The sequence below is a fragment of the Colossoma macropomum genome, unplaced genomic scaffold (genome assembly GCF_904425465.1).
Source record: "Colossoma macropomum unplaced genomic scaffold, Colossoma_macropomum, whole genome shotgun sequence".
NCBI classification, from domain to species: domain Eukaryota; kingdom Metazoa; phylum Chordata; class Actinopteri; order Characiformes; family Serrasalmidae; genus Colossoma; species Colossoma macropomum.
In genome coordinates this window covers 14,996,412-15,011,540 of record NW_023494807.1, presented here as the reverse complement: position 1 = coordinate 15,011,540, position 15,129 = coordinate 14,996,412, and the positions used below count along the sequence as shown (strand labels likewise).

At 41.2% G+C, this 15,129-nt stretch overlaps 1 protein-coding gene and 1 non-coding gene across 2 annotated transcripts in view; one reads left to right on the top strand and one right to left on the bottom strand.

Annotated features, from left to right (window-relative positions):
* The window catches only part of vwa5b2 (von Willebrand factor A domain containing 5B2), a 59,588-nt gene that overhangs the window by 43,059 nt on the left and 1,400 nt on the right, over positions 1 to 15,129 (top strand). The window contains exons 12-21 of the mRNA XM_036556129.1: positions 6,192 to 6,377; positions 6,470 to 6,686; positions 7,993 to 8,267; positions 10,182 to 10,407; positions 11,485 to 11,784; positions 12,427 to 12,564; positions 12,807 to 12,929; positions 13,078 to 13,128; positions 13,301 to 13,400; positions 14,894 to 15,017. Of these exons, the coding sequence (XP_036412022.1) occupies positions 6,192 to 6,377; positions 6,470 to 6,686; positions 7,993 to 8,267; positions 10,182 to 10,407; positions 11,485 to 11,784; positions 12,427 to 12,564; positions 12,807 to 12,929; positions 13,078 to 13,128; positions 13,301 to 13,400; positions 14,894 to 15,017 (1,740 nt within the window). The remainder of the gene's footprint in view (positions 1 to 6,191; positions 6,378 to 6,469; positions 6,687 to 7,992; positions 8,268 to 10,181; positions 10,408 to 11,484; positions 11,785 to 12,426; positions 12,565 to 12,806; positions 12,930 to 13,077; positions 13,129 to 13,300; positions 13,401 to 14,893; positions 15,018 to 15,129) is intronic.
* LOC118797561 lies at positions 479 to 585 on the bottom strand. The gene has a single exon (XR_005005948.1). It is a non-coding gene; the product is annotated as a U6 spliceosomal RNA (small nuclear RNA).

Genomic DNA, 15,129 nt, shown 5'->3' with positions numbered 1-15,129 from the left:
ACAAGACTAAAGCGAATTAACCACTTCGAGCTCCAAAAGTACCTGAACAGTTAACATGTCATTCCTGGGTGCAGGTGCCACGACCGAGGCTTGTTTCTAGCCACCTCAGGGCGCCCGTGCTGCCGCTAGCGCTGCCAGACCGACCGCTGGAGCCCGGAGCTCCCGGAACTACTCAGTCTAATCTCCGTGTCGGGGAGATTTTTTAGTATGTTTTGTGTGTTTTTAATAAAATCTCTCCCGACGTGTCGCAGGTCCTTGATATAATCTCCTGGAACTCCGTACATTTATTTAAAAACTCCCGCTTTACCAAAGCTGGTGACTGTGAAGCTCTAAAAGGCGAGCTGTTAGAGCAGCACACGCTCTGCAGTGCACGTGCGCCACCTAGTGTTTAAAAAAGGAACTACATCACCCAAAATATTAGGAAAAATGAAAAGGGGTGCCCAGGGGCATTTTAATGCCCAATTTGATGCCAGTTTTAGAAAATGAGGAACGCTTCACGATTTTGCGTGTCATCCTTGCGCAGGGGCCATGCTAATCTTCTCTGTATCGTTCCAATTTTAGTATATGTGCTGCCGTAGCAAGCACGAACTAGGAGCTTCAACACCTACTATAAATACCCAGACCGCTGGCAATGTTTTTAGTTCATGGTTGATGAAAAAAAACCCATACACTTACCACAAGGGTCAAAAAACTACAAATATGCCCAATATATATAAATTTCTAGCAATAAACAATACATTTTTATAGTATTTACCTTTCTTTTATTCAGCCACAAGCTCCTGGGGCGTGTACTGGGAGATATGCAGAGCAGATGGGGAACTAGGAGCTAGGATTGGCTGCTTTGTATGCTGACTCAACCGGCTCATTCTTGCCATTCTCTGCCTCCCCTCCCCCACGGCAGCATTACTGCTTCCTCCCCCACTGCCTACCGAACCCTCGTTCACTAGAGCACAGCAGAGAACAAATGGCAGAGGCACCCAAGAGCCGTTCTTTCAAGACCTACAAAAGACAAAAAAGAGGTGACCTATACATGATCTAGCAACTTGCAGAGGAAATAAACTGAAATGGGATATATTAGCAGCCGTCTCGGGACCTCCTCTGCGTAGTCAGGAAGTTGTAGTACCACTGTGTGCCACAAGAGGAATTCTCGGAATAGCTCATACCACCAAGTCATTTCAAACAAGAAGTTAGAATAACAAAAATGCTTTTTAAAAGAAAGTACAGTCCTTACCTTTAGCCTCAGACCCTTTATGAAGTGAGTGTCAAGACATTCAGGTCAAAAAACAGTGCTGGATGTTCAGGAGAAAAGGCCAAACCTAATGCAGAAAGTAGGCAGAAAATGAAAAAGTGTTTAGGTTCAAATGTAAGACACTTTGTAAACATCAAACCAAATAAGAAAAAAATTTGAGCAAGCCCAAACATTTTACTTGGAATCACACTTACAGAACATCTACACAAATTCCTGTAATAGCTGAGCAATGATACAGTATTAATCCACAAGCATCAGTTTAACTACAAGTAAAACACATTTTAATTCATTAATATCCACATCTGGAATTTAAAATTTACTTTGGTCCATATGCTTTCTGAGCTTCCCTGAGAACAAATGTGAAGAAATTGTTCAAATAGATCAAATATATGGCATATGTATTTAAATTTTAAGTCTTTTGGTTCAAATGTTTAATAAAACAAACAAAAAGTCCTTATTTCTGTTAATAAAAATGTGAATATTATTTGTAACCAAAAAATCAAATGGGTATTTTTAGAGGTTCATCCAATGTATAACTGTACAAAATTTCATAATTTTAGACAAATCAGAACAAATTATACGTCATTTTCTCTAATCACCCTAAATTTAGCTTTTGGACATCAAAGTGTTGGCGGTAAAAATGCCTTTGAACGCCCTCATGTATTGTTTCTGTGAGATGTAGTGCAGTTGTGCTTCACTAGGGGGCGCCGCTCACTCACTAACAGCTCGGGGGGAGGGGCGCGGCTCTCACCCCCCGCAGAGCGCGGGAGTCAGTTAGGCCGCTCAAACTCGGCGAAGTCCGCGCTGTTAAGAGCTGTGGTGGATCTTGTCCGTCGCTTTAATAGTTCAGTGAAGTCTTAGAATAATTTCCACTGAACAAAAATCAATCGTCATAAAAAACCTCTTAAACAGGCCTAAAATAAGAACAGTGGGGCCCGCGCGGCCTACGTCATCATAACAAGCAGCAGTGCACCGCGCACGAGAGAGAAACACAGGCTCACAGCTCTGACTGGATTCAGGTCGATACGCTTTATCGGACGGGTCAGATGTTGATTAGACATTTTACTGGATGTATTTCGATCAAAGTTGCACTGCAACACCAGACAGACGGGGCACTGCTGAGGTTTCAGCGAGAGCCGCAATATCAAGGCGTTTAAAATGAAAATGCTGCCAGCCCAGTGGCTCTCAGCGCTGCACGATTAACTGCCTTTTTACAGCAATACATCTAATTCACAGAGAGCTACAGCCACGTGCACAGGTAGACCCCAGGGGGAGCTCGACCACCGCCCCCTGTCCCTCAGACTATGCTATATTAGAGCGTCCGCTACTGTCCAAGATCCGTCCCTGAGGCACAGTTAGCTGAGAGCAGAGCTGTCAGAGCTGGAGTCGGTCAGACCAGTTCAGCCCTCACTCACTCACTGTAATCACCACAGCATGTAAACCCCACCGATATAAACCCCCCGATAACGTCTCTTTATTTTAATAAAGCATCATATTCCAAACTGTGGAGCAGCCGTCCGCAGGGAGGAGCGCTCATAACTTGCTAACCCAGGATTTTGGTAAATCGAGGAAGATCTTTAGGTTTCTCCGGGTAATGCGGGCCTCTTTAAGACGGTAATGACTCTGGCGGAGATGCCAACCTTTCAGACTATCTCTGCTTTTATTTTCCTCTGAAACATGATCAGACCGTCTGAACTGCCCCCTGAACTGTCTGTGTCTGACTGAACAGACGTGTCAGACCACAGCGGGCAAACACAGTCCGTGTCCTGTACATTAGTATGATTGGTTTAATCTGTTCTGATCTGCTTCGTCTATTCACCAAACTGCGCTGTGTGAACGCAGCCCACACTGGCAGAGCTGTATTCGTACACGAGGGTGCGGTGTGTGGGGGGGGGCACATCTCTTGAAGTGGGCTCTACCTGCACACTGCGGGATTTAGTTCTAATAAAGCAGGAGCTCATCTGACCAGCTGTTGAAGACCGAGACAAACTGTTTAACCAGTGTAACCATGTGAACCAAGGTGGTCTGTGTGATAGAAATGCCATCATGAGACTTGAAATAACAGCTTATAATAAAATGAAACAACCGTTTTCTGTTCTGTACTTATTAGAACTACACATGCAGGCAGAGTCAGATTAAGACCCCTTGGTGCCCCTGGGCAGTAAAGCTATAGTGCCCGATCACCACGAACCCACTGATGATAACTTTTATAGTAACTGAGAATAAATAATGGTGCTGAAAAGGTCTTGGGACGGGTTAGCTGGTTCTAAACTGAACCAGAGTTAACTCTTCAGATAAGGCCTTGTAAAGGTCGGAGGGGGTCTAAGATCATTAATGTCGAAAACGGCCCCACACAGACGTCACTGTGGGCAGGTTTACTCGGTGATAATGCTTTTAGACCGACTGTTGTGGTTTGTGAGTAGATTATAGATCAAGTCAATGTTCCAGAACATTACATCAGTTCAATAAAATAATTTTTGGCACTTTTTTGGAGTAACCTTTTGACCCCCAGTGCACCCCAGGCCTAAACAGCACTCGGAGCGCGTGCACAAACAACACTGCATAAACCGCGAGGCCTCACGAGCACAAAAAAGCGAACAAACCTCATCTGTCTCACAAAAAAACAAAGCACCCCTCCTGATATTTAGTAGTAATTTTACCCCCCTCGTTATTTCTTACCGTCCTGCTGCCTCTCCTTCTATTTTCCCTCAGAGCTGTCCTCATCCTCCCTCTCAGGTAGCTTGTTGCGCTTCTTTCGCGCGCATTTTCTCATCCTCTCATCCTCTCTCTCTCTCTCTCTCTCTCTCTCTCTCTCTTCTCTTGATGGTCACTTTTCTTTTGGTCATCGCAGTTGAAGCTGAGGTTATTGGTTGAATCAGACAGAAGAAAGTGGCTGTCTGACACCGACGTTCAGTCGAAGTTCAGTTAAAAAGAGCTCTTTCTTGTTTTTTTCTCCTCAGCGCTGCTGATTTGTGCTGAACCGTTTACTAACCGTTTCCTCGTTCAACCACGTGTTCAGTACTGGACCTCAAACCTGATCAGCAATTATTAGAGCGAGTTCCGTCATTCATAGATGTGTGTTTGTATAGAAATAGTTAGCGGAATTTTGTTAAGAATATTTTATAGAGTTTATTGGTGTTATTTATTTACCTTGGGTCACGTCTGTGGGCCTGAAGGGCGTGGTCGTGTTGGTGCAGCAGTTGGGTAAGGTTCTTTCGGCCATAACTGGGGCCTTAAGGGGGAATTCCACCAGTTTTTCAAAATGTCTGTACTATTCAGTCATTGATATGTAAACAAGGTCATTCAGGGTGGTTTGATGTGCAGTTATTAATTCTATAGAAAATTACCAATTTAGATTTCTTTACAGTGGTGGTGATAGGAACCAGGGGTCAGGATGTGTACAATGCCAAAATTGCTTGTGTTCTGACATTGTTCTTTGTGCTGTTGGTGGTAAAATAGTGTTAAATCTGGAAAAATAGGTTTTCTTTTGGGGACCATTTTGACATACAGTGCTGTACATACATACTGCCATGAATGACTTTAAAAGTATATGTTTTAGGCCAAATCTTTACTGCAAAACTATTGTAAAACCATGTCTCAGATATCAGGTGGCATATCTGTAACCATATAACATAATGACTTTCTGTGAGGGATCAAACTCTTCAGACGACTGGTCCCTGTCACCACCACTGTTGATTCTGAGTTGGTAAGTTTCTCTAGAGCAGAGCATTTCACATAAAACCACGCTGAATGACTTTTTTTTACGTCTTAACCATTTAATTATGCAGAAATTTGGGAAAATTAGTGGAATTCCCCTTTAAGCCTACTACAAATATCAATTGTCACATATCTCATATTGGTGTTTTTGCTGTTTGTCTTAGCCATTTAATTATGCTGAGATTTTGAAAAAATGGTGGAGTTTCCCTTTAACCAGGCTAACATTTTTTTAGAGAGGTCTGTTTTGCAGAAATGTGATCTATTTTAAGAATAATGCAGAATATGTGTATTATACCAATTTATAATCTCCTTTATGTTTTTCACCACTTGCTCACTTTTGTTCTTATTCATAATGTTTGTTATATACCTTTTCCTTTCATTTGGTAAGTTTCCATCCTTGCATTCTTTCATAAAATGCTACTACTATTCTATAAACTGATTTGACTCCAGTTACATGGTTTGATTTAATGTAGTTAACAGTTTATTTACCAATTTATAAGGTACAACAATGGTCTTAAGGTTCAAATGTGACCTTTAATACATTTTAAAGATACACTAAATTCACTTTTCCAACAAATAGGTGCAGAATATTACCTTTTTTATAACGTGACGTTTTAAAATAGAAAAATAAAATGCCTTGAGTGTATGAACGGGGCAGGACAGGATACGAGTCAGTGCAAAATATATAACTGCAATTGAATAAGTACAATTATGTTCTCTAACTAAAGGTGCTGAAGACGTACTTTTGATGATACCATACCAGTGATGTGAGGGTGCCACTGCAGTGACAGTGTGGTACCTTTTTTTCTGAGAGTATCTATTAAATACTTTAAAGTTTCACTTTGGTTTTGAGTGGTTTCACTTTGGTTTTAAGTGGTTTACATTTACCTCTCTCTCTCTCTGTCTCTCTCTCTCTCTCACTCTCTTTCTCTTTCTCTCTCTCTCCTCCCATCATTTCTGTGATGGCTTAGCTGGGTATATCTCCTGAAGGCAGATCAGAATGTTATTAATACTATATTTACATTTAATATTAAAAATGTTGTTTGGTTTATATATTTAGCTGACTTTATGTGATGAGTCTATAATATTATAGCATGCTCAAGAAATGTGTTCTCATGTTTATTCCGATTTGTTGACTTAAATTTGTCAAACATGAAATTGGATTTTTTACAGTGTACTATGAAGTACTGCTGCATTATATTAGGAATGCTTGTCTTTGCTGTAGCTAATAAAGTGTCTGAAGAAAGCTCTGGAGCCAGCACTGACAGATGTGCGCATTGACTGGTATGTGCCGGACAACATGGAGGCTCTGCTTTCGCCCAATGAGATCCCGCCACTCTACCCAGGGAATCGCCTGATTGGCTACTGCACTCTCTACGATGTTTCTGCATTCAAAGTGAAGAAGAATGAAGTAAGTTTGTGTGTGTGAGACATTTACATAACCCTTTTTGTTCCAGGCTAATATATTGCTGTCTGTTGTTTGTATACCATGGGTGTCTGTAGGTGAAGAGTCATGGATACAGGCCTGTCCCACGAGGCTCTGTGGGGTCAGTGTTTGAGCTGTCCCCTGGATCGTCCGAGCTGCTGCAGCCCTTGGTGCCAGCGAGCGAGCGAGAGGCAGCAGAGGAGGGAGAGATTGAGGATGCACTGAGAGAAGTTTCACGAGAAATTTCCTCCGAGTTCTCCTGTGCTCCAGCTACGGACAACACCAGCAACTCAGGTATTACATATACTTCAGCACCTCCAACTCTAATATGCACAGTCAGAAATGGGCAAAAGCATGTGCGGTTTCAAAATTTCTGCCACGTCATTGGTTTCCACCTTGCCTTTAAGAGGAGAGTCCTTTTGCTTTCAACCTCTCTCAATCACCCCAGCCCCCTAAGTGGTTGAAGTGGTATTGTAGGAGGTTGCTAGGGTGTTGCTAAGTAGGTGATGTGGTATTTTAGGAAATTGCTAGGGTGTTGCTAAGTAGGTGATGTGGTATTTTAGGTGGTTGCTGGGGTGTTGCCAAGTGGCTGCCATGGTATTCCAGCTGGTTGCTAGGGCGTTGCTAGTTGGTTGTTAGGTGGTTGCTAGATTGTTGCTATGGTATTAATAGGTGGTTGCTATGGTATTTTAAGTTGTTGCTTGGGTGCTGCTATGGTTTCTCTGGTGGTTTCAAGGGTGTTCCTATGTGGTTGCTATGATATTGGAGGTGATTGCTAGGGTGTTGTTAGGTGGCTACTGTAGTATCTCTCATGATTGCCTGGGGGCAGGGTGTTGTTAGGTGGCTACTGTAGTATCTCTCATGATTGCCTATTTGGCAGCTAGAGGGTTGCATGGCTGTTAGATTAGAATTTTCTGAATATTCAATTATTTATAAAAATTGTTTTGAACAATAGCTGTACAAAAACTGTACTTCCAATTGATCCATAAAGAACAAGCACACTATTTGCATATAGGGTTACCAGCTGTCTGTTTTGGACTGTATCCCTGTCATTCACTCTTCTCTCTCTCTCTCTCTGACCCAAATGGATCTTTTCACAGTGTCACAAAAGAACCATTTTTGGTTCCATGAAAAAAAGAAATTTTGTTAATGAGATGTGAGAGTGTGAGTGTGAAGAACCTTCTTACAGAACTTTTGAAAGAACCTCCACATAATATAAAGGTTTTAGGAGGAAAATTGGTGTACATCATGTGAAGGTTCTTTAAGTTTTTAAAGGGCCCTTCACACTTACAAATCTCTTTTCAAAGGTGGTACTTTAGGAAATCAAAAGTGGTTCTTCTATGGCAGGGGTGCACAGCTCCGGTCCTGGAGGGCTGGTCGGTCCCACACATTTTGGTAATTCCACTATTCAAAAATTTTATATGTGTGCACAATGATGAACGGAGAAGTAGATGATTCCTAAATGACTGAGAAAGCTGAACAGCATTGAGAATGATATTTTAATAAAATCCTCGCATTTTTAAGTAGTGATTGTGGGTTTGTCATTTTTGTCATGTGTTTTGATCTGAGGGTATGAAATGTGTTTTTGTGTCCTCTCTAGTCACTGATCAGGACTATGTGGTGAGCGATGTGCGCTGGCGGATGGAGCAGGCATCATATGTGCAGGAGCAGTACATGCTGACCCGCTGCTCTCTGGGCAGTGAGAGGGGGCTAGCCTCTTTCTCTCCTCCATCAGAGGGCCTCTCTTTGGGCATGGACACTGGCTCACTCCCACAGGGCCTGGAGAGGGTGCAGCCACAGGGGAGGGGGCTCTCACGCTGGGAATCACCATGGCAACAGAACACCGCCTCCTCTGCGGATCCAGAATCTGGGAAGGTGAGATTGAAAAGGCATTTAGCCCAAATGCATTTGGAAGTTAGCAAACTTTTAAATTTTCGGTATGTGATTAACACTGTGGGACCTGAGCGATATAAATATTTGGTCACCAATGTGGATTTTAAGGAGCTAGAAAGTCTGATAAGTGATAATAGCAGCGAAGACCATTTGGTCAGAACAGACTACAATAGTTTTTGGTTAAACAATGTTTTAATGGTTCAAATGATTGTCAGTTGTCAACTGGGAATTGTGAACTCTCTATTTCTAATAAATAGCAGATGCAAATTGTTCCTGAATGTGTTTTTTAGGTGTTGAATTTAAAGTGATGTTACTTGGTGCTTTAATGATCCATCAATGTTGATAAATCTGTGGACACTTCACTATGTAAGATTTTTTGTTAAAATTAAAAGAAGTCATTACCGAGTCAGGAGGAGAAAACAAGCTAAAATATGGCACTGCAAGACATCCTGTAAAACCTGAAGTATTCATTTGAAGAGGTTTTGAGTCAGATTTCGCAGAGGTTTTCAGGCCACATCATACATCTTTATGTATTGACGTCACACGCATAGGCTCAAAAAGAAGGTCCAGCTTGATGTTTAGGTCTCAAATGCAAAATTGACATTATGCTGATGAAGATATGATGACAATAGTAGATAACTGCCTTACATTCTTGCAAAATGTTATTCACCAACAACTGACGTTGCAAAGTGTTCTTCCACTCATTACATGGAATTACACATTTACACTAGAGAGGTCTCCAAATCCCAATATCTTACATAGTGTAGGTTTAATAACAGCCAAACAATATATCGGCTGTTGCTTCTTGTTTTTCCTTCTGTCTTCCTTCTGTCATTTTTCCTAGCAAATTACAGTCATAAAGACATGTTCAGAAACAAACAGGAATTCAAACATAATCATAAGTACGCACAAATCAGTAACCAGAAAAGGCACTGGATTTCTTTGAGTCAGTTGAATGATTCCAGCATATCTCTGAAACGACAGTTAAAATTTTGTTCTTTTTAATATGCCTTTAAAGCAAGCAAATATATGCCTTAGCCAAAGCTAACCTTGCTCACTGCAGTGGTTTATTTGAAGGATGCACTCTCTGAATGATTGTAAAGAGTACGCATATTACTCTACTTTTCACTTCCTAAACTACTCATTACTTGACTTGTATATTACTTTCTAAAACCCAACCAAACCTGTACCAGCTGTACAAGGGAAAACCTGATAGTCCTTTTCAGCCATTTACATAGAAAGAAACTGTCATCATCACTTAAGGCAGCCACTCTGTGTTACTTTAAACAAGACACAGACAGTTATGCTGATTAAAATGATGAACAGCGGAAGCTGTTTCTAAAGTGAGAAATGAGTCAGTAGAAACAATCCAAAAACAGCTCCCTCAAAATAAAATCTTTGTGAATAAAATGTAAATCTTACAAAGACCGGTATTCTAAAAATGTTCCTACCCATCGAGCAGTGCTAATGTGCATGTGGTTATCATTCATTGTGTTTTTAATGTTAATTCAGCTTCACTTCAACTGTATTATATAGACAAAGCGTTTAGACAAGGTACAACAACTCATCAGAGCTTGGCACAGATGAACTATATAGAAGAAATCTATGATTAAAATGCATTGCGCAAAATTAATTTAGTTCTCCTAGAGACATATGAGTAATGCAACATAATGTAATTCCTTAGAAGTCAGTAACTGTAATGTGATTAGAAAGATTTAAACTGTAATATGTTACATTACTTTGTTATCGGAGAAAAATAATCACGTTACTGTAATGCATTAGTTTGAACCACTTTACCTCCGGCACTGTCAAACACAGTTAAAATTCTCTCTGACTAGATGTCCTTCTGGAACTTCATATATATGTGTGTGTGTGTGTGTGTGTGTGTGTGTACAGGGAGTCCGGCTGTCAGATCGAGAGGAGTGTGTGCGCAGGCAGAAGGCTCTAGCACGCTGTGCTCTGGCCAGCCGCAGTTTCTCGTCCCCACAGGGTGACCTGGACATGCACCGCCTGCGGAGGGCGCTGGAGAGAGTATCCTTCGAGCAGACTGTTGGAGGCAGACTGGATGAGAACGACACAGAGACACACAACACACCTCAAGCTCTGTCTCTTACAGACTCCAGTGAGAGAACTTACACGCACACACACACACACACACGCACACACATGCATACAGAAAGACATACACACCACAGGCCAAAAGCATGGCAACAATCAGTGATTTTATTTAAAGATTCCTAAATATTTCACAATTAAGTCAGTTCACCAACAAGTAGCACCACATATTTATTGATGTCTAGTTTAACCAAAGATGTTTTTCTGGAATGTTCAATTGCTTTGCAGTAATGTACTCTTACTCTAATGAGAAAAGGCTTCTCTCTGTTTGTTGATAACAGTTTCTTACATTGACCACTTTTAACCATTTACAATCTTCTTTTTTATAAGGATCACCATAAGTAAAACTTAATTAATTTAATCAAATGTTAATAAACATATAGCTGTTCATTACTCTTGAAAAACATTTTTGTGCATTCTTAGAGATGCAACAATATGCAAAAAAGTCTTGATATGATACTTATTTTTTAAAAAATAAGGAGTGTCTGAATATGTGTTTTGTGTTCATAAGTTAATGTCAATATGTTAATGTTTGCACTGTGCACACAGCTTACATGCAGGTGTACTAGGGCTGTAATAACATGCATATTTGCATGTTTGATACAATTTTTAATTTCGTGGTCAAAAGTCTATTCAACATATTTAGTATTTTGAAAACATAAAACGATTTTACAAAGCTTTACTATACTATTCTATTCTCTGGCTCAGGAAAATGAAAGGTAAATTTTTCAAAGCCTACCGCCCCAGCCTGTTATAAAATGCCCAGTCATTTGAGCATGGCTGTCTGTGCACAACACAGAGCTACAACTAAAGGTTATTTCTATAATCAATGAATCTGTTAACTACCATTCAATTAATTGACTAATAAAACCCTTCAGTGCCTTGTTTGGTTTTCTTTTTGTTCCTGTCACAGCGCTCACACTGTTCACACTGTAGAACTAAACAATAGAAGACACATCGTCCCCAACACTTCCTGTGGTGTATTGCAGTCTGTTGGATGATATTAAACATATAAACATTATTCAGAGTGTTTTTAAGCAGAAAAACTCATTTTTTCTTTCCTTTTACTTTCTCTGTCCTCCAGATGGTCTCCTGTTTCCCGCCTCTCCGCTGGACTGGGACAGTTTCACTGATCCTGAGGCTCTTTTTGCGCCTGCCCCTGCAGGTGACTCTCAGGCTGGTCAGGCCTCGTGTCGCTCTGTCATCCACGGCCTGCTGGGTGCCCGGCCTGTGTCCTGGGAGGTCACCGTGGACCTGTCTATGCTGTGGGCCACTGAGAGCCCTCCAAGAGGCCCCTGGGATGAAATCATCCACCAACTCACTGCCCGCTCCGTCATCAGAGACTTTGAGAACATGGCTGAGAAAGAGACAGACATAGAACATGGTAGGAAGGGAATAGAGACAGAAAGAGAGAGTGAGAGGGGGGCAATAATCATTAAGAATGAACATTAGGAGATTTTTTAAAATTAAGTTTTGATTACAAAGAGATTAAGTATGAAATTATCTCAGAACATACACAACCAGCCACTTCATTAAAACACTTCTTTACACTCATCGTCCATTTTTTCAGCTCCACTTACCATATAGGTGCACTTTGTAGTTCTACAATTACAATTAAATCTGTTTCTTTGTGTACTTTGTTAGCCCCTTTTCACCCCATTCTTCAGTGGTCAGGGCCCCCACAGGACCACCATACAGCAGGTATTATTTGGGTGGTGGATCATTCTCAGCACTCCAGTGACACTGACGTGGTGGTGTGTGTTAGTGTGTGTTGCGCTGGTACAAGTGGAACAGACACAGCCGTGCTGCTGGAGGTTTTAAACACTGTGTCCACTCACTGTCCACTCTATTAGACACTCCTACCTTGTTGGTGCATTTTGTAGATGTAAAGTCAGAGCTGATAGCTCATCTGTTATTGCACAGTTTGTGCTGGTCATCCACTAGTGCTTCATCAGTGAGGGTCTAGAGGACGCCCACAGCGCAACCTGCGCAACACACACTTTCACTCTCTCTGTCTGTCCTGCAGGGTCGTCGAAGCGATATCGTATGAAGGCCATCCAGACCAGCAAAAGCTGTGGGATCATCTGCATGTACACTGCCTTTACTACTACTGACACCAGTCCCAGCAAAACATTGTCAGAAGCCACAGACAGTCGACACACAGGTATACATACACACACGACTAATAATCTGTAACTTTCTCAACAACAGACCATTTTATATCAAACCACTCTGAATGACTTTCCTTATGTTGCATTGATGGAACTATGCAATTCCATATAAGGATAATAAATAAGAAATGAAATAAGAAAATCAATTTTGAACAATCAGTGGATTTTTGCCATCCAAGCTTAGTGTGTTTTGTTAGTACTGTATTATGCATTCTAACACTGCTGTGTGTGTAAGGTGTGCGTTTTGGGAGCAGGCGCAGTACCAGCAGCAGGAGACAGAGGGCGTACTCTGTAGGGCTTGGGCGCAGACCATCAAGCAGGGACAGTGAGGAGATAGATGACATTCACACCTCCACAGGTAACATACACATCGGTAGACAGGTAGTTCACACATTTGTGGATGTTAATTTAAGATATCCGAGTTGATATTCATTGTTTACTGAACCTGATGCATGTCGTGACACTGTACTGAGATTTTTCTCTTTTTTGAAACATTTTTTTTCCAGACAGAGACGACACTCCAGCTTCTCCACGCAGCCTGGCATCTTGGGACAGCAGTAAGTAGAAAGATAAAGAGAGAGAGAGACAGAAAGAGTGGGTGAGAGAGATTGAGTGAGTTATAGAGAAAGGGTAAGAGAGCAGCAGTTTCTGATTGTAAAAGAAATGAACAGATAAACCCTTTTATTTAAAAAAGTGGGGTCTAAATGCATGTGTCTGCTGGTGTGTTAGGTGTTGGTGGGAATGTGTATCCTGGCAGTCCTTCTGCTGCCTCGTCCCGTTCTCAACGGTCCATCGAGAGCAGATCTGTCGAGAGCTTCTTCAGCACCAGGTCAGAAACATTTCTTCAGGGCACTTATTACCATTATTATTGTGTATCATTATTATGGTAGCATTTTTTCCACACGTACTGTGTGTCCAGATAAAAAACAGAAAAGAACCAATATAGTATAGTAGACAAACACCGGCTCCTTTGTGAAGTGCACGTTGTAGGTCTACAATTACAGCCTATAGTCCAACTGTTTATACTTTATACTTTATTAGTCTTTTATTTCATTAGTGTCGTAAATAGTATGAGTGGCCACCTTCACATTACTTTGCAAACAGCAATCATCAGGGTCCAGACATGAAACTGTACAATTTTTTGACATGACTTTCCTCAGTGACCTAAACTCAAATGACCTTATGGAATTCCACAGCAATTATGTATTTCAGTCTCAGAGCACCAGAATGCATAAGACTTTTAGATCATGTTAAAATCACTAAAACTTTCTTATTGACACAATGCTGCTGGACTCCACTACAGGGTATTGGTTACTGAACTACAACTTTCATTGTAAATTCTAGATAACCGAATGCTCGATTGAGTGATCTGACACACAATACAGTATTTCTTGCTTACCCAACATAGAAAATCTTTGATCTTGCCTTGGGAGAGATTCAGGAGACTGGGGTTTGCAGAAATAATGATAGTTTTATTAAAAAGAGAGCACTCGGTACATCTGCTCGGTACATCTGCCCTAGTCTCACCCCAATCTGAACAGCTGTTATGCTGTGCCACTGACCCCCCACCCCCCAGACCCTTGATACGGTCGTAAAACTGAAGTCAGAGTTCTCAGTGCCTTAGATCCTGTCGTGAAAACCTTACTGTCACAAAACAACCAGAGTTGATGTCGTAAAAAGAGTGTTCTGCTTTAGGAAATCCTCCTTAGGGGGTGTTGTAAGGCCATTTGCTGTACCTGTTCAAACCACAAGAACAGAAATAGAGGTGACTTCTTAAACCCCTCAGCATTAATACTGTTTAACAAATAATAACAACTTAAAACAAAGGAAACAGAAAATTGGAAATTAAATCAAAATAAAACAATTCCCAACACCAGCTAACTTTAAACTTAGTTTGATCTAACATTGGAAGCAGTGACCACAGCACTGTTTTTCTACCATTATAAATGCTTTACTTTCTACATATTTTGGTAGTATGACTCCTCATGTTTCACATTTGGTTGTTCATCACAAACATCACATTTGATCATCTGTTAACCAAAAAACAAAACATACATTTATCTTAAAGCTTCTTTTCTTCATCTTCACCTTTTCTTTTCTGTTTTTGCCACCAGATTTTGAGACTTGACTAACCAGTTGCTCCTTTCCCCTTCACTTGAGCATCTTAGACATCATAATGGTGCAGTCATAATTCAAAAGTTTTCAGAGGGCTGCCTGACTTCCACAGGGCCCTAAGCAGCTGCCTATGTTGCTTATTAGGAAGTGCTGGCACTGGGGACATGTCTCATCCCATCCATGTGTGGGTGCATGTGTGTTTTGTAGGTTTAACCTTGGCAGACTCAGGTCCAGCCACAGCTCAGGAAGGCAAACTCCTCTCAAACCACAGTGCCTGTCTGCTGAATCAGACACATATACAGACTCCATATCACCTGACTATCTGCCTCTGGTGAGTGCCATAACTATCCTTCTCTGGCTCCCTTATCCATTCATAGCTATATCCTGTCAGGATCCAACAATGCTTATGTTTATCTCCTATGTTTAGAGTTTAGTTTTAAGCC